Source organism: Phasianus colchicus, chromosome 2 (genome assembly GCF_987193195.1).
Source record: "Phasianus colchicus chromosome 2, bPhaCol1.hap1.1, whole genome shotgun sequence".
NCBI lineage: Eukaryota > Metazoa > Chordata > Aves > Galliformes > Phasianidae > Phasianus > Phasianus colchicus.
The window spans coordinates 107,550,553-107,568,785 of NC_143437.1; the positions used below are offsets into that span (position 1 = coordinate 107,550,553).

The 18,233-nt window shown below is 52.3% G+C and overlaps 2 protein-coding genes across 5 annotated transcripts in view; one reads left to right on the top strand and one right to left on the bottom strand.

Moving 5' to 3' along the window:
- The window catches only part of PAQR8 (progestin and adipoQ receptor family member 8), a 35,620-nt gene extending 30,198 nt beyond the window's left edge, over positions 1–5,422 (bottom strand). The window contains exon 1 of one of the 4 annotated variants that reach the window (XM_090136624.1): positions 5,325–5,390. In XM_090136624.1, the coding sequence (XP_089992750.1) occupies positions 5,325–5,375 (51 nt within the window). In that variant the 5' untranslated portion in view covers positions 5,376–5,390. The other 3 variants (XM_031603793.2, XM_031603794.2, XM_090136625.1) reach the window with 3 other exon arrangements.
- A 4,195-nt stretch (positions 5,423–9,617) lies between these two features.
- Positions 9,618–18,233, top strand: part of MCM3 (minichromosome maintenance complex component 3) — a 32,488-nt gene continuing 23,872 nt past the window's right edge. Inside the window, exons 1-16 of the mRNA XM_090136628.1 lie at positions 9,618–9,856; positions 10,016–10,128; positions 11,034–11,242; positions 11,888–12,018; positions 12,501–12,739; positions 13,003–13,111; positions 13,743–13,896; positions 14,164–14,295; positions 14,704–14,912; positions 15,285–15,459; positions 15,915–16,041; positions 16,392–16,542; positions 16,782–16,922; positions 17,363–17,466; positions 17,726–17,808; positions 17,942–18,017. Of these exons, the coding sequence (XP_089992754.1) occupies positions 9,776–9,856; positions 10,016–10,128; positions 11,034–11,242; positions 11,888–12,018; positions 12,501–12,739; positions 13,003–13,111; positions 13,743–13,896; positions 14,164–14,295; positions 14,704–14,912; positions 15,285–15,459; positions 15,915–16,041; positions 16,392–16,542; positions 16,782–16,922; positions 17,363–17,466; positions 17,726–17,808; positions 17,942–18,017 (2,234 nt within the window). The 5' untranslated portion in view covers positions 9,618–9,775. The remainder of the gene's footprint in view (positions 9,857–10,015; positions 10,129–11,033; positions 11,243–11,887; positions 12,019–12,500; positions 12,740–13,002; positions 13,112–13,742; positions 13,897–14,163; positions 14,296–14,703; positions 14,913–15,284; positions 15,460–15,914; positions 16,042–16,391; positions 16,543–16,781; positions 16,923–17,362; positions 17,467–17,725; positions 17,809–17,941; positions 18,018–18,233) is intronic.

The following is an 18,233-nucleotide window of genomic DNA, read 5'->3' on the forward strand; positions in this document are numbered from 1 at the left end:
AGAAGCTGGCAATTTCCAGCGATCATGTGATGGACAAAGCAACGAGCAATTAAAGAAAAGGGAGCGAGAAGGGGAATAACAACAACAAAAAAAAAAGAGAGAGAGAGAGAAACCCCAAGGTCGGCACCGGCTGTTTTGCGTTCACAGAGCCCCTATTCTTTCCCTCCCGCGGGGGTGTCTGAGCAGCTGAAAGCCACATTCATCAGCAGGGCGCCTCGCTGCCATCCCTCCTCACCCCCATCTCCGGGGGATTCACTTATTTTGGCTGCTCCCAATTAAAAGCAACCAAGTATCGTTTGTTCAGGGACGGAGCTGCCAGGAGGGGGTGAACGGTGGCCAGGCGGGATCATTGCAGCCACAATACCAACCGTGGCCCAGAGGAGGAACGATCCCGTTCCAATTTTTCTCTCCCTTTCTTCAAAAGTAATTGGAAACTCGAGCTTTTTCCCAGCTCTTTTGCTTTTGGTCACAGTCTCATGGAAGGATTTGAATGAGAAGATTTCCTGCAGGGTACGGCTGATTTTCCCACCAGCCCGGCCTCGGTGTTAACTCTGTAAGTCAGCCTGTAACAGCTCCATGTATTGGCTTGCAGGATGCTGTGTGGGCATCAGGCATTGACACATGCACATCTGCTTCCAGACAGGCAGCAGTGCCTGGGAAACAAAGCAGAGGGGTCCAGAGAACTGAGCCCTGGGGAAGTCTTTAACAAATGCACTGCATTTATAAAGGAAAGTGGTTGTGTACGGCGTGAAAGTAACAACAAATTCCTGAATTCCACTCTTCTGAGAGCTGTGCAAAAGCCCATCGACTGCACCACAGGTTGCTGTTTTGGAAAGGATCCACCAGAGATGAGAAATGGAGATCCTAGAATGGCTCGTAGCAGCAATTCTGCATCCTCTCAGCACCATCAGAAAGTGGAGGTCCCCCAACTGCTCAGATGTTCTGCAAATTGGGTTTCCAGCTCCCAGTATTAAATGAGAATACAAATCATAGAATCATGAAATCACAGAAAATCCTCATCTGCCTGAAGAGAGCTAGGTATTGTGCTCCTAATGTGCTGCTGTAACACACCAGGCCATGCTGGGACTGCAGAACAGAACACTACACTGAGTACTTTATTTGCCTTGACACGTTTGTGTGCCCAGTTACGTCCACATCAGCCCAATGGTTGTGTTATGAGTACTCAGCCAACAAGGAATCTGCGTGGGTCAGGATGCTTCGGAAGGAAATGGGTGATATAGAGCCAAAGCTGGAAAATACCTTCAAGACAATCAAGTCATAGAATCACAGGATGGTTTGGGTTGGCAAGGACATAAAACCCACCCAGCTCCTGCTGTGAGCAGGGATACCTCCCACAGCCCAGGCTGCCCATCCATGGCCTTGGGTACTGCAGGGGTGAGCACACAGCTCTCTGGGCAGCAGTGCCACTGCCTTACCTTCCTCACTGTGAAGCATTACTTCCTTACATCCAATCTATTTCTCCCCTCTTTTAGTTTAAGGCCATTACCTCTGGTCCTATCACTACACCTTCTGACAGAGTCCTTTCCACCTTCCCTGTAGGCTCTTTAGGTATTGGAAGGCTACAGTGAGAACTCCTCCAAGACCTCTCCAGACTGAATATACCCAGGTCTCAGCCTGTCCCCATAGGAAAGGTGCTCTACCCTCTGAGCATCTTCATGTCCTCCTCTGACTGCATTCCAACAGCTCCACGTCCTGGTGCTGGGGCCCAGAGCTGTATGCAGTGCTTCAGCTTGGATTTCATGAGGCCCCACCACCAAATCCAACCATTAACCTTACCTAATGAATCCCACCACTAAACCGTGTCTCTTAGTGATGTTACGGTGGAGTCACCCTCCCTGGAGGTGTTCCAGAACTGTGGACACGTGGCACTGAAGGATGTGGCCAGCAAGTATGGTAGGGATGGGCTGACAGTTGACTTAGGGCTCTTAGAGATGATCAACCTTAATGATTCTATGATTCACTGGAGACCTTGAAGGGCAAGCTGCAAAGTAACCTGACTTCTGCTAAGAAGCAAAGTAACCTGATGAAAATTTCACAGAGTATAGCCCAAATTCTACCTTTCTGTATATACTCACGGCACAGACCTGAAGCAAGGTTTGTCCAAGTTTGTGTTAATTGGGAGATTAATGCCTGATGATGACAGGACAGCATCCATTGAGGATGGTAGGAGATGGCAGGGTTCCCTTGCTGCTGGTAGTGGCATCTCCCCTGCAATTTCTGGTCAGGAAAACAGCTGGACTGGATGCCCGTTGAGCTGTGCCTCTCAACGTGAGCTCAGCATTGCCTGCACCTTGAGCTGATCCAGGGGATGAGAGCAGCAGGGACAGCAGAGTGAGCATTGAGCTAAGTAGGGATGGAGCAACAAGCTCTGCAGCAAAGTTTTGGGGACACAGCAACGTCCTGTGGTATGCTGGGCACCCAATGTTAGGAAACCAAAGACTTGGAGGTAGGATTTATCATAGACTTGAACCCAGAGCCAGATATCACGTGCAAGGGTTGGAAGATCTCTGGAGATCATCAAGCCCAACCCCTCACCAAAGCATTTCCCTACAGTAAATTACACAGGAAAGCATCCAGGTGGGTTCTGAATATCTCCAGAGAAGAGTCCACCACCTCTCTGTGCCAGTGCTCCATCACCCACAAAGTAAAGTTGTTTTTCTGCATGTTTGTATGGAACTCCCTATGTCCCAGTTTGTGCCACTGCCCTTTGTTCTGTCACTGGGCACCACTGAAAAGATCTTGATCCCACACTTTAGATATTGATAAGCATTGATAAGATCCCCCCTCAGTCTTCTCTTCTCCAGACTGAACAGCCCCAGGGCTCTCAACTTTTCCTCATACAGGAGATGCTCCAACCCCCTCAGCTGGACTCTCTCCAGCAGTTCCCTGTCTGTCTTGAGCTGAGGAGCCCAGAACTGGACACAGTTCTCCAGATGTGGCCTCCCCAGGGCAGAGCAGAGGAGAGAATCACCTCCCTCTCCCTGCTGGCCACACTCTGCTAAATGCACTTCAGGAAACCACTGGCCTTCTTGGCCACTGCAGGCTCACAGCCAACCAAGACACTGAGATTTTTTCTCCGCAGAGCTCCTTTCCTGGAGGTCAGCCCTAACCTGTACTGATGTCTGCAAGTCAACTTGCCCTCGTTGAACCCCACCAGGTTCCTCTCTGTCAACAATCAGCCTGCCCACATCTCTCTGAATGGCAGCACAGCTCTCTGCTGTGTCAGCCACTCCTCCGAGCTCTGTATCATCAGCAAAATTGCTGAGGTTGCATTCTATCCCTCCATCCAGGTCATTGATGAAGATGTTGAATGAGACCAGACCCACAGGTTTTTCTTCTGACCTCACTACACCTTTGTTCTTTGCCCTTTCTAGATTTGCTCACCAGTTTCTTCCCCCCCCTCCACCCTCCCTCTCCCCCACACACCCACCCAAAGCTTTCAGGTAGCTGTGAGATACCAGGGAGCAGCCTGCACCCACCAGGTGGAGCACCCTGACCTGAGCTCACCAGCACAGAAACAAATGCAAAGCATACTCCCCATCAGTGACCTGTGCCTGCCACGTTGTTTGCACGCTCCTAGCCCAGTTTTGTTGCAGCCACCCACATGCAATTTGGGTAACTCCACCTTGCTTTGGAGCGAACAAGGTTTAGGCATGCAGGCAGCTGTACCCTGCCAGCAAGCTGTCATTCAGTCATGCAGTGATGGAGTGGGGTGGCTGACCTGACCCGCTTCACACGCCAGCACTGGATTGAGCTGAATGGTGCCAAAGAAATGCCCTTTTTTTTTTCTCTCCCCACAGGCTGAAAAGGGAATTTGGATTTATTTCAACTGCATTTTGCTTTCACAACCTACATCTCCTCCTGCCACTGTCTGTGCAGCATCCTTCCCTCCCATCGCTGTGCACACAGCATCCCTGGGGCCTCTTTGCCCCAAAAGCATTGCTAGAAGATGTCTCCGAGCCTCCAGGCTGAGCCTGCTTAGCTTTACTACAAACAAGCCATCACCCACAAAAAGCCTGATGCTCAAAAACATTTTGAAGGCTGCAGATTTTCAAGCTTGGCTCATCAGAAAAAAATGCCCATCCATCACGTGCGGCACCGCCGCTGCTGCGAGCAGGGAGAGAGGCAGCAAGCAGAGCCTGCAGCTGTGTGCCAGCCCTGGAGCTGTGAGCTGCTGTCCTCCCTTCACTCCATGTCCTCCAAGGTGAGCAGAGCTGCCCTTCAGCTGCACGCAAAGCCCCCAGCAATGGCAAGCAATGGCTGATTTCCCCCTGCAAACATGGGATGCTAAGGATTTGCTGGGGGAGAATTAAAGCATATACACCCGGGGACATAAGGTATGGCCACCAGCTTGCAGATCTCATATGCAGCCCCATAAATCACGGCTCCTAGCAGCCTTCCAGGGCAACGCACTCTTTCTGTGCTCTGGGTTTGCTGCACAGAGGGACACAACCACCTCCCTGGCTTCAGGCACAGCTTCAATGTAAATACATACAAGCAGCAACCCCTGCAGAACGGCGATTCCCTCAGGCCAGGGCCGTTAAACAACACCTTTGCGGGAGGAAACGTGCAAAGGCGTGCGGTTGGGCTCGGCGGTGCCGTGCTTCTAGGAATTGTTTGTGATACGCTGCACCCCTCCGAGCTGAGAGCGGTGCGCTTGGCTGCTCGCCGTCCCCTCCCTGCCCCAGCAGCGAGCACAAACAGCCCCGCAGCCCGCATTCCTCTCCCGCAGGGCATCCAAATGTCCTTTCTCATGACCTTTCCATGACTGCAGCATCGCGGCGTCACCCACGTCCTCATCCTCAGCCCTTCGGGTTGCTGGCCATGCAGCGACCTCCCAGCTAAACGCCCCTCCAGCATGGAGGGGTACCTCATAGAGTAGTTTGAGCTGGAAGAGACCCTTAAAAGCCATCTGTCCCTGCACTGAACAGGGACACGCACAGCTCCATCAGCGCTCACAGCCCCATCCAGCCTGACCTCAGCTATTTGCAGGGATGGGGCACCACCGCCTCTCTGTGCAACCCGTGTCAGCGCTTCGGCGAACTCATCTCCCACCCCCAAACCACCCCACAGCACCCAACAACCGAACCACACCTCCATCCCCGCAGCGCAGAATAAAGGCACCTGCGATCTCCCCGCAGAAGCGAGATGCTCACCTAACGAAAACCCAACGCCTTCAGCAAACAGCCCGGCGAGCAAAACCCCCAAAACCATCACCGCGGAACCCGAAACGGTTCTCCTCCCTCTCCCTTCTCCCCACGTTCGCCACGAACCTCGCTGTCCCCGCACTCACCGCACCGCACCGCACCGCACCGCCGTGTCCCGCAGCCACCGCCTCCGGGCACCGCGCGCATGCGCACAGCCCCGCCCCGGGTTGTCCCCGTCCCCCCCCCGGTCGGGAAGTGCTGCGGAACCCAGGGAGCGGATCTGCCGTTTTGTGTCTTTCTGCTCTCGTGGGTGCCGTCCAACCAAAGCTTCGAGGGTATCGCTTTGTTTGCTTGCCCCGTGATGACGTGTTACCCGTGTTTCCAGCTCTGAGCTGAATGCTTGGGGTACTTTACACCCTGAAATGAATCATCCGCTTCCCTCCCTCCCGGACAAACCCCAGGTGTGGTTGTGTTTGCTCGGGAGATTGCTCCCTGCAATCAGCTGGGCCAGGTTGGGCTCTCCCTGTCCAGCCCCCATCCTCAAACAGGTGTCTGCAGGGGTTAAAATGGATGGGAACCTTTTATTTTGGAGGTGGGGGGATGCTGTTCACCAAAATCATAGAATGGTTTGAGTTGGAAGGGATCCTTCAAAGCCACTGAGCAGCGACACCCACAGCTCCATCAGTGCTCATCCAGCCTGACCTTGGCTGTCTGCAGGGATGGGGCACCCACAATCTCTGTGCAACCTGTGCCAGTGCCTCACCACCCTTACTGTAAACAACTTCTTCCTTATATCCAGTCTCAATTTCCCCTCTTAGTTTGAAACCGTTCCTCCTTTTCCTATCACAACAGACCCTGCTAAAGAGTCCGTCCCCTTCTTTCTTACACCCCCCTTTAGATACTGGCAGCCACTCTCAGGTCTCCCTGTAGCCTTCCCCTCTCCAGGCTGCACAGCCCCAGCTCTCTCAGTCTGTGCTCATAGGAGAGCTGTTCCATTTTTGGGACCCTCTCTGGATGCTCTCCAACAGGTCCACGTCTCTCCTGTACTGAGAACTCCCCATCTGGATGTTGGGTCACCAATCAACAAAAGGGAAGCACTGAACACGGCGGATTTTACCACCTTCCGTAGTTTCTATCACCACGGACCACATTGCATAACTTTGGGCTCAGGGCTTTTCTGCCTCATGGAGGCAAGCATGCACTGTGACAGTCAGATGAGAATTACTAATGTGCTTTGCTCACAGTGCCACACATACAGCTTCTCAAGCCAGGCAACCACTTCTCTAAGCAATGACTGAGCACATAAACAGGAGGGGGAACGGCTGTTTGTGAGGTGGATAGTGATAAGACAAGGGGGAATGGTTTAAACTGAGACAGGGGAGGTTCAGGTTGGATATGAGGAGGAAGTTTTTCAGCCAAAGGGTGGTGAGGCACTGGAACAGGTTGCCCAAGGAGGCTGTGGATGCCCCATCCCTGCAGGCATTCAAGGCCAGGCTGGATGTGGCTCTGGGCAGCCTGGGCTGCTGGTTGGCGACCTGCACACAGCAGGGGGTTGGAACTGGAGGAGCACTGTGGGCCTTTGCAACCCAGGCTGTTCTATGATTCTATGGCTCTATGCTTGGGTCCTGTGGCTGAGGGCTGGGGTCACTCCCAATAAGTGGATCCCATCCCTGGTGGGTGCAGAACGACAGTGCTTTGGGTGCAGATGGGTGATTTCCAGGCTCGGAGCAGGGAAGAAAATGAGGAATAAAAGGAGCCAGCTGTCACTGCCTTTAGTAACAACCAGAACTCATGATAACAGATGAGCAGACAGAAATAGCAACGTGAAAGCTCCAGGGATCTATATTTGGGCTATTCAGACCTCCCTGGAAATGGAGTATTATTCATTGCTTTATTTTGCTTTTGCATGACAGGAGAAGGGATTCATCCACAGCATCCTGGAGGCACTGGGGGAGCTGAGCATCGCATGCAGGACCACAGGAAGACTTCATCAGCTGTGTGAACATGGAGCTGCACCCACTTGCACCCACCGGGCTTTCTGCTCTGGGAAGCAGAAGGTGGCTACGATGCATCCCAGCATACTGAAGGTCAGAGTCTTAACTTTTACTTCCTTGCCATGCTCTCCTGGTGAGATACAAGCAGCTCCGAGTGCACTGAAGTAAAGAAATCCCATTAAGATACACTGATAGTTGTTTGCTGTGGTTTGCTTCCCAGACATAAGTAAAAAAGAAAAGTCAGTTTAAAGATTTACAGAGTGAGTGGGAATAATAAATACTTGAAGAAAATAAGATCAGAACTACCTGAGATGATGAAGATTCGAGTGGGTGACATTCCCAAGGGGGAATGGTCTTAAATGAGACAGGGGAGGTTTAGGTTGGATCTTAGGAGGAAGTTTTTCAGCCAGAGGGTGGTGAGGCACTGGAACAGGTTGCCCAAGGAGGCTGTGGTTCCCCATGGAGGCATTCAAGGCCAGGCTGGATGTGGCTCTGGGCAGCCTGGGCTGCTGGTTGGTGACCTGCAGGGGGTTGGAGCTGGATGAGCACAGTGGTCCTTTTCAACCCAGGCCATTCTGTGATTCCCCCACCTATGATATGTAAATGGGATTAGGATAAGGCTTCCTCCAGTGCTGAATTCTGTTTCCCATATTTGGCCCCGATGTGATGAGACTCAGAATGATCCTCCACTCGCAAGCACCGACTCCATGGTTGGAGTTCAGCTCCAACTGCTGCTTCACTCCAGTGAATTTGGGGTTGTCTTTCTGCAGGTTTGGAGCTGTGGTTTGGAGCATCCCCCCTCCAGGGACAGCAGCTTAAAAATTGACTTCTGGCTTGAGAATTGATTTTGAAACAAAACAAGGGAAAAACACAGAGTCTTAGAGGGACCATAGGGCTCCCATAAAGGGATCTCAGAATCCCTGTGCACATGAGATGTAACAGAAATGCCTGCCTGGATATTATATCTACACCCGCCCCTGATTTTTGTGGGCTTTTATTCATTTCCCTGTGAGCTCCGCAGCCCTTGCTCTGCATGCATTTAGGTGCCTGATTCCACTTTGTTATCCATTGTAAATCTGGAGTTTCTGGATCGTTACAGCGAGAGCTGCCTGTGCTGCTGCCTCCATCCCTTGGCCTTCCCTGACCTGCTGCAATGAATTATTCACACAGCAGTTGCTCATGAATAACAACAGGCAGCTATTTTTAGCCCTAACTCTTATTACCGTGCTGCCCTTTGTTCACAGCCAGCTCCTTATTTTCGGCAGGAGGAACCTTGCAACACTGCTGTGGGCTGGGACTCCCTTTGGATTGACACATTACCAGTTCCTTTCCAGTTTATGGGTTGGCCATCTACCTTCTTCCTTGTTAAGATCTGATGAGTGGGGTTGGGGGCTTTCTGTCACTCCTCTCTGCTGTCCCCACGCTGTCACCTGCAATGAAATTCATAGAATCACAGAATGGCCTGGGTTGAAAAGGAACTCAAACATCATCCAGTTCCAACCCCCTGCTATGTGCAGGGTCACCAACCAGCAGACCAGGCTGCCCAGAGCCACATCCAGCCTGCAAACAGTGTGAAAGAATCTAGCAAAAGCAGGATGCATCTTTAAAAGGATTTGTCCTAAAGCAGCCCCATCAGTTAACAACGGGATTTCTGATCACTTTCGGGGGAATCTGGTGCAGATACACGAAACGAGAAGGGGAAAAAGGACAGCGATTGCTTCCTGCAGTTACTCCTGCAGCTGCTCCCTCTGCTGAGCCTTTGGCATGGGTGAATATTTACAGATGGTTTTAGCTCAGATGCCATCAGGGGACACAGCCCAGCTCGGGTGCCTGCTGGGACTCACAGTTTGTTCAGCTTTCTCATTATTGTTCTATTTTTAATCATAGTTTAGGTAATTATTAAAGGTAATAGAGATCCTTAATACCCAGGTTGCCCAAGGAGGCTGTGGATGCCCCATCCCTGCAGGCATTCAAGGCCAGGCTGGATGTGGCTCTGGGCAGCCTGGGCTGCTGGTTGGCGACCTGCACACAGCAGGGGGTTGGGACTGGATGATGTTTGATGTCCTTTTCAACCCAGGCCGTTCTACGATTCTATGATCCACTTTGCTATCTGCAGCTACACGGGAAAACAGACACCCGGTCACTGCGCTTTGGGGCAGCAACAACCTAAAACCGGTCTTTTTCCCAGATCCGACGGTAATATGAAATTAAAAATAAATACACTCATCAATATTCTCAATCTCGCTGCTGACACCCAAAGCCGGGACCGGAGCTCAGCTGCCGGCCCGCAGATTCCAGATCCCCGCCCCATGCGGGGAGCGCTGCCCTCCGCACCACCCCTCCGCGCCGATTGGCTGCCGCTGCTGCTCGTCAACTCTCGCGACTTCCCCTTTGCTTCCCATTGGCTGACTCGCGGCGGCGCCGCCCAATGAGGAGCGGAACTCCCCCCGCGGTGGCGGGAAAACGCTCGGTTTTGGCGCCAAAGGAGGAGCGTGGAGACCGCTGCGATCGGGGCCGGCGTTCGGGGTCGCATCGTGGGCGCCGCCGGGGATCGTTTAGGATCCATTCAGGAGCAACCCGGTGCCTGACTGTTTGCTACCACATCCCGGCACCATGGCAGCTCCGGCAGGCGGGTTGGACGACGCGGAGCTGCGAGAAGCACAGCGGGATTACCTGGATTTCCTGGACGATGAGGTGAGGAGCGGGGCTGCATCCCGCCCTTGTTCCCAGGGCTGCGCACGGCTTCACGCCAACCCCACCAACCGGAGCCCGTGGTTCTGGGGCTGCTTTTTTGTTTTTCCCCAGAGAGGGAAATGGCTGTGAGAAATTGAGGGTTGCGTTGTATCTGTGCAGGAAGATCAAGGGGTTTATCACGGCAAAGTACGCGATATGATCAGCGACAACCAGTACCGCCTGCTGGTCAACATCAACGACCTGCGGAGGAGGAACGAGAAGAGAGCCAGCCGGTGAGTGGAACCGGGGGGAGCAGGAGGGGCTGCTGTTCCATCCAGCCCTTCCGTGCTTGCGATTGGCAAAACCTGTTTGTTGGAGTCCTTAGAGTGAGCTGCCGTTGTTTGCGTGGTGTGGGGCGGCTCAGCTTTTAGGGTTCTGGGGTTTTTTTTTTGCACGAGGAGAGGTGACAGCCTCAACTCCGAGGTTTGGGTTGGGTGTTAAGAAATATTAAGAATGATTTCTTCTCGTAAAGAGCGGTGATGCAGTGGCACAGCTGGTGGTGAGGTCACTGTGCATGGAGGTGTTCCAGAACCGTGGGGATGTGGCACTGGGGGACACAGTGGGCATGGTGGGGTGGGCTGGGGTTGGGCTGGGTGCTTGCAGAGGTGTATCACAGAATCACAGAATGGTTGGGTTGAAAGGGACCTCAAGGATCATAAAGCTCCAACCCCCCACCACACGCAGGGCCACCAACCTCCACATTTCATAGCAGCCCAGGCTGCCCAGGGCCCCATCCAACCTGGCCTTGAACACCTCCAGGGATGGACGGGGCATCCACAGCCTCTCTGGGCAGCTGTTCCAGCACCTCACCACTCTCACAGCAAACAACTTCCCCCTGACATCCAACCTCAATCTGCCCTCCCTCGACTTCAAACAATTTCCCCTTGTCCTGCTGTTATCTACCCTTTCAAAGAGTTGATTTCCACCCTTAATTTCCTGTTATGTTTTCCAGATATAACTGTCCTTATTCACCATCTTGGTTTCTGTGAGCTGTGGGATCCTTTTTTAATAATATTCCCAATACTCTTTCAGAATACGTGTGGCATCTGGAAGAGCTTTCTTAGAGCTGCCTGTGGGGATGGCAGAAGGGGTTGCCAGCAAGATGCAACTCTCAACCATCACCTCCCTCTCTTTGCAGGCTTTTGAACAATGCCTTTGAGGAGCTCATTGCCTTCCAGCGTGCTCTGAAGGATTTTGTTGCCTCTGTTGATGCCACCTATGCCAAGCAGTATGAGGATTTCTACATTGGGCTGGAGGGCAGCTTTGGTTCCAAGCACGTCTCGCCACGGACGCTGACTGCCTGCTTCCTGAGCTGCATCGTTTGTGTGGAGGGCATCGTGACAAAGTGTGAGCCTGGGGGCAGGTTGGGGTGCTGGGCAGGGTGAGGAGCAGAGGGTTGGGGTGTTTTGTACAGCAGGAGTCTTACAGGACCAATGGCAGGACAGCTGCAATGAGGGTAACAGGGGACTTGGCAAAAGATGGGAGTTTTGGGAACTCTGCCTTATATGACCTTATATCATATCACAGAATCATAGAAAGATCTGGGTTGAAAAGGAACACAATGATCATCTAGTTCCTACACCCTCGCTATGTGCAGCCCAGCAGCCCAGGCTGCCCAGAGCCACATCCAGCCTGGCCTTGAATGCCTGCAGGGATGGGGCATCCACAGCCTCCTTAAGCAACCTGTTCCAGTGCCTCACCACCCTCTGGGTGAAAAACTTCCTCCTCATATCCAACCTGAACCTCCCCTGTCTCAGATTAAAACCATTCCCCCTTGTCCTATCACTATCCACTCTCATAAGCAGCCATCCCCCCTCCTGTTTATACGCTCCCTTCCAGTACTGGAAGGCCACAATGAGGTCTCCCCAGAGCCTTGGCACTCTGGTTGCCAGCACTTGTGTCCTGCACAACTAGTGGATATCTTTTTAGTGTTTCATGGTGACAAATAGGTGGGACTTTCCTGCCCCTAACTCTTCTTTCTTCCAAACCCAGGCTCTCTGATTCGTCCTAAGGTTGTCCGGAGTGTCCATTATTGCCCAGCCACCAAGAAGACTATTGAGCGCCGATACACAGACTTGACATCCCTGGATGCTTTCCCTTCCAGCTCTGTTTACCCTACAAAGGTGAGGTGAAGCAGCCTCATATGGGGAATATCTGCAGGTTCCTCTGGGGAGAATGTGCTGGTTCGGAGGGCAACCTGATCAGCTGGTGGTTTGCATGCTTGTATGTGGCAAGGGAATTGAAACTGATTGTCTTTAGGGTTTTTTCCAGCCCAAACCATTCTAGCATCCTATGGTTGCTGTCCTGGAGGGTACATGGACCCTTGTGTGCAGGGATTGCCCTGTGCTTGGGAATGGAGGAAGGCTGACCTGAGCTGTGTCTGTGCTGCACATGCATTCTTTTGCACAGACTGGAAGCAGTGCTTGGAGAGCTCTAATGTAGCAGTGCTGGGTGCTGACAGCATTAGATCAGGGGAAGCTGTATTGCTGATCAACTCCAGGATCTGAAAGTCCTGGTAAAGCAACCCTTTGCAGCACTCTTGTGTTGTGTGATGCTTTCTTCCCATTGCTGCTGATTTCTTTATTGCTTTGCCTTCCTCCTTAAGGATGAGGAGAATAACCCCCTGGAGACAGAGTTTGGCCTCTCAGTCTACAAGGACCATCAGACCATCTCCATCCAGGAGATGCCTGAGAAGGCACCAGCAGGGCAGCTGCCACGCTCAGTGGATGTCATTCTGGATGATGACCTGGTGGACAAAGTGAAGCCTGGAGATCGCATCCAGGTGGTCGGGACGTATCGCTGCCTGCCAGGAAAGAAAGGAGGTTACACATCAGGGACGTTCAGGTGAGCCTTCTGTTGGCTCGAAGGACAACATCAGCCCTGCCACTCCTCTTTAGCAGGGTCCCATCTCTGGAAGATAAGATAAAGCAGGCTGGATGGGGCTGTGAGCAACCTGGTCTAGAGGGAGGTGTCCCTGCCTATAGTAGGAGGTTGGAACTGGATGATTTTAAAGGTCCCTTCCATCCCAAACCATTCTATGAATTTCTGCTGTTGTTACGGTGACCCTGAAGGCTCTGTGAGTGATGATGGCTGTGTCACTTTTCCAGGACTATCCTCATTGCCTGCCATATCAAGCAGATGAGCAAAGATGCTCGGCCTCTCTACTCTGCTACTGATGTGGCCAAGATCAAGAAGTTCAGTAGGAATCGCTCTAAGGTATTTATGTAGCTCTTATTTCTAAGGTCGTCTTCTGTGATTTTTCTACTTGCTTTCTCTGCATTTTCTACATAGCTTTTTGTCAATTTCTGTGATGTATGTGTCTGTATATATATGTATATATACACACATGTATATATTGCATATATGTAGCTATAATAGAGTTTCTTGATGGCTCTGCTCTGTTGTGCAGAGCTGCTGAAATGGAGCTCTGGCTGGACTCTGTGTGCCCCACTGCTTACTGGTTGTCAGAGAAGCTCCTCTGCAAAATTCTACTTTTCCTCCTTAAACCTAAGAATAGAATTAGATGACAGCCTGGATTTCTGAAAGGAAATAAAGCAAAATGCCAGTTCTTTGGCTGGGGGATGGAATGGGGTCTGCCCTAGCCTGGTCCTGCGTTCAGATCTTTGTTCTTGTGGGGTTGCTGCTTTCAGTGCTTGCAAGGTGGTTTAGGACTTCAGAGCCCCATTGAAAGAATATTCCAACTGTCTTTTCCCATCTAAGTAATCTTTGTCAGTGCAGTTCTGTGATAGGAATAAGTTCTTTTTTTGGTGCTGAAATGGGCTTGTGAAGAATTGCTCCTTGTTCTTCGGTCCACTTACAGGCTGTGCTTTGCTTCTTCTGCTTTTAGGATATCTTTGACCAGCTGGCAAGATCCCTGGCACCCAGCATCCACGGGCACGAGTTCATCAAGAAGGCCCTTCTGTGCATGCTGCTTGGAGGGGTGGAGAAGGTCCTGGAGAATGGGAGCCGCATCCGAGGAGACATCAACATCTTGCTGATAGGTAGGATTTTATCATCTCCAAGGACAGAGGCAGCTGTGGCTGGGCTGTGGGAGTGAGATGAGGGTGTTCAAATGGAATTTCCACGTTGCTTCTTCTCCTGTCACCATATGTGTCTCAAAACCCCGGCTCCATCTTCTTCCCATCGGGTTGATGGAGAACACGATCCACTCACCTTCTTTTCTGAAAGATGAACAAACTCAATTCTTAGTCACTGACATTCATTTCCCTGCTGATGCTGTTTGCTAAACCCAACTTTCTCTCTTTCAGGAGACCCTTCTGTTGCCAAATCCCAGCTGCTGCGCTATGTGCTGAGCACTGCTCCCCGTGCCATTGGCACCACTGGCAGGGGCTCCTCTGGTGTTGGCCTGACTGCTGCTGTCACCACCGACCAAGAAACCGGTAAGGAACGTGCTGGTTCCCAGTGGGAGCTGGTGGAGGGATGGTAGTAAAATGAACTCTGCAAGGTTCAGGACTGTTTGTCATAGAATCACAGAATGGCCTGGGTTGAAAAGGATCATCCAGTTGCAACTATGTGCAGGTTGCCAACCAGCAGCCCAGGCTGCCCAGAGCCACATCCAGCCTGGCCTTGAATGCCTGCAGGGATGGGGCATCCACAGCCTCCTTGGGCAACCTGTTCCAGTGCCTCACCACCCTCTGGCTGAAAAACTTCCTCCCAGAGTGGACATCCTTGAGACTGAGGGCGATGATCCTCCTCACAGGGATGCTGCTGCAGTGGAAGGAGACAGCAAGAGATACTTAGATCCGTTAAACAACACCGACCTTCTTTTCTGCACCCTCCCATCTCAGGTGAACGACGTCTGGAAGCAGGGGCCATGGTGTTGGCTGACAGGGGTGTGGTGTGCATCGATGAGTTTGACAAGATGTCTGACATCGACCGTACGGCCATCCACGAAGTGATGGAGCAGGGCCGTGTCACCATCGCCAAGGCTGGCATCCACGCTCGCCTCAACTCCCGCTGCAGCGTCCTGGCAGCTGCCAACCCCGTCTATGGCCGGGTGAGTGCTAGGGTTTGTTGCCCCCCCCCCTCTGTGGAGGGCTGTTAGGAGCTGTCCTTGGAAATGATAAAATCCAGAAGATCTCCCAGATTGGATTCTTAGTGGAACTGAGGTGTGAGAAGACTTGGTTTGCTTGGCTGCTTATGGGTATCGTAAAGGTGGTGGGGGTTCTGTCCAACGTGGCCTTGAACACTCCCAGGGATGGGGCATAAAATAGCATTTACTCCTTCAGCAGGCTGTGCTTTGCACGGTGTCTTTGGTGTTCAGCTGTCTGTGCATCTACTTGAAGGCCTGGCTTGAGAGCTTCTTTCCACCTTCCCAAGCAGTGACCCATGAGAATCTCTTCTAATCCCTTTCTTCAACCTCTTGTAGTATGACCAATACAAGACGCCCATGGAGAACATTGGCCTGCAGGACTCCTTGCTCTCCCGTTTCGACCTGCTCTTCATCATGCTGGACCAGATGGACTCTGAGCAGGACAGGGAGATCTCGGATCACGTCCTGCGAATGCACCGCTACCGCAACCCCAACGAGCAGGATGGGGATGGTGAGTTCCTCTTGCTGTCTATAAAGCCCAGGAGCTACAGGTTTTCTTTGGCTGTGGTTGCTTTCCTTCCCGTTAGAGCAAGAAGGGTAAAGCCCCTGATCTGGACCCTATGGCAGGGGGATTGAAACTAGATGATCATTATGGTCCTTTTCAACCAAGGCTGTTCTGTGATTCCCTTGTCCTCAGTGGGACCTTGAACACTGCAAAGCAAAAAGCATCCATCTCTCCTCTGTAGTTGGTGCCCATCTGTATTGGGCAGCTGTGGTTGAGGTGATGGGGTAGTAGATAGGGGTGGGTTCCTTGCAGTGTGACACTGTGACACAACTCCAGGCTTCCCAGGTTGTCACTTGTCACGCAGCTCTTTGGGTTCAAGTTGTCTGTGGCTTTGCTCAGTGCTGCCAGTAGGTGACTGTGAGAAGCTAAAATCCTGTTGTTGGCAACCTTTCCCTCTCCAGCCATGCCCCTGGGCAGTGCCGTGGAGATCCTGGCTACAGATGACCCTGATTTTGCACAGGAGGAGGAACAGGAGCTCCAGGTGTATGAGAAACATGACGACCTCCTGCATGGGCCCAACCGCCGCAAGTGAGTCTCCTGTCCCTTGTGCCATGTAGCTCACAGGGGGTTTCCATGATGATGAGCTGATGCTAAAATGCTCTGGATTTGCCTGGAGCATCAGGGTGCTGGCTCATTGCTGGGGACAGTGATGCTGTAGATTGTCTACAGCAAGGTGTGTGGGTGTGATGCAAAGGGAGCCTGCTTTGGATATGCTGTTCTCAAATGCCAGGCAGGTGGGAGAACATCTGGAGCACAATTCTGCAGTGTAACTGGATGCCCCTAAGAATAGCACTTTCTCTGGGTGCAGCCTGCACGTGCCCTCTGCTTGTCCCCTGTGCTCCCCTCAAGGGCACGGCCATGTGTGCATCTCCCTGCAGGGAGAAGATCGTCAGCATGGAGTTCATGAGGAAGTACATCCACGTGGCAAAAATGATCAAGCCTGTCTTGACCCAGGAGTCAGCAGATTACATAGCAGAGGAGTACTCACGTCTGCGCAGCCAGAACCAGATGAACTCAGACATTGCCAGGGTGAGCTCCACCTTCCCTCCAATCACACCAGGAGGAAAACTGAGGCACACACTCCTCTTTCACATTACAGCTGTTTTCCTCCCTCCATCACAGAGTGGTTGAGGTTGGAAGGGAGCTGTGGATGTGAGCTCTTGGTGTTGCAAAGAGGGGTGAACCAGATGCTGGTGTGAATGCTACAGTGGGGGTCCAGCACGGTCTCATGGGCTCCAGTGTCTCACCACCATCTTTCTCCTTTCCAGACCTCCCCAGTTACAGCCCGTACCCTGGAGACATTGATCCGCCTCTCCACGGCCCATGCGAAGGCCAGGATGAACAAGACTATTGATCTGCAGGATGCAGAGGCAGCTTTGGAGTTGGTGCAGTTTGCCTACTTCAAAAAGGTGGGGGAAAGATGTGGGGTCCCAAAGGTTTTATTGAAAGGATCAGGCACTGTTGAAGCACTAAAATATCACTGGGAAGCTTTGGCAGTGCAGAATAAGAGGTGCTGTGGGAGGTTGCTGAGCCCTTCAGCTCACAGCAGGTGTGTGTGGATGAAGCTGGGGGTGTGGGTTCTGTGCAGTGGACAGGTTTGCTTTGGGAGCCATCAGGAGTGATGCTCTGGGAGGGGGGGGGGGGGGCGGAGAGGTGGGGTCCCTGCCTGCCTTGAAATCAGGCCAAGTCCTGCTTGCTGGTTTTCATAGAATCATAGAATGGGCTGGGTTGAAAAGGACCACAATGCTCATCTAATTTCAAACCCATGCTATGTGCAGGGTCACCAACCAGCAGACCAGGCTGCCCAGAGCCACATCCAGCCTGGCCTTAAATGCAATTTCTCGTGCAGGTGCTGGAAAAGGAGAAGAAGCGCAAAAAGCAGGTGGAGGATGACTCAGAGACTGAGAAGGAGGAGGAGGAGACGCAGCCTGAGAAGGAGGGCAGGAAGCAAAGGTAGTCATGACAGGTCTTGGGGAGATACTTGTGTTAAATCCAGCGGGTCTTTTGGGCAACACTTGTAATGCTGGAGCTTTTGGGAAGAGCTCCCAAACTTCAGGTTTTGTGACCAAGTGGTGGTGGATGAGCTCTAGGCTTACCCCCAAGCTGCAGCTGCCCTGCCTTCTCCTGGCCTGATAATTCCAGGAGCCCTGGGGATGTCTCCTGAGGTCTGTCTTTTGGTGGATCAGAACTGACCTCTTCTTCCCCTACACAGGAGGAAGAAGGCACGCACAGAGGGCGAGGAGGAGTCCTACGACCCCTATGACTTCAGTGACACTGAGCAGGAGATGCCAGATGGTGAGACAGGGGTTTCAGTGGCACCACCTGGGAGTTTGGCATCACCTGCCCTGTCTAAAAAGGCCACCTGCTTTTGTGCAGCTCTCTGGCTGTTTGAATAAGCGGGCTGAAGCAACTTCTCTTCCTCTCCCAGTCCAGGCACATACTCCCAAGACACCTGAAGCCTCAGCTACTGGCGAAGCGAAGAAGCCGGAGTTGGCTGAACCACGGTGAGTGGGGGTTGGAGAAGCAGAAGGAGGATGCTTGTCCTTGCCTGCTCCATACTGACCCCATAATAACTCCATACTGACCCCATAGAGCTAGTGATCCTGTAACAGTTCCATTATGACCCCATGGAATTCCATAGTGACCCCATAAGAGCTCCTATGTAACCCCGTTAAAACTTAATGGTAACCCCATAGAGCTTCATGGTGACCCCTTATCAG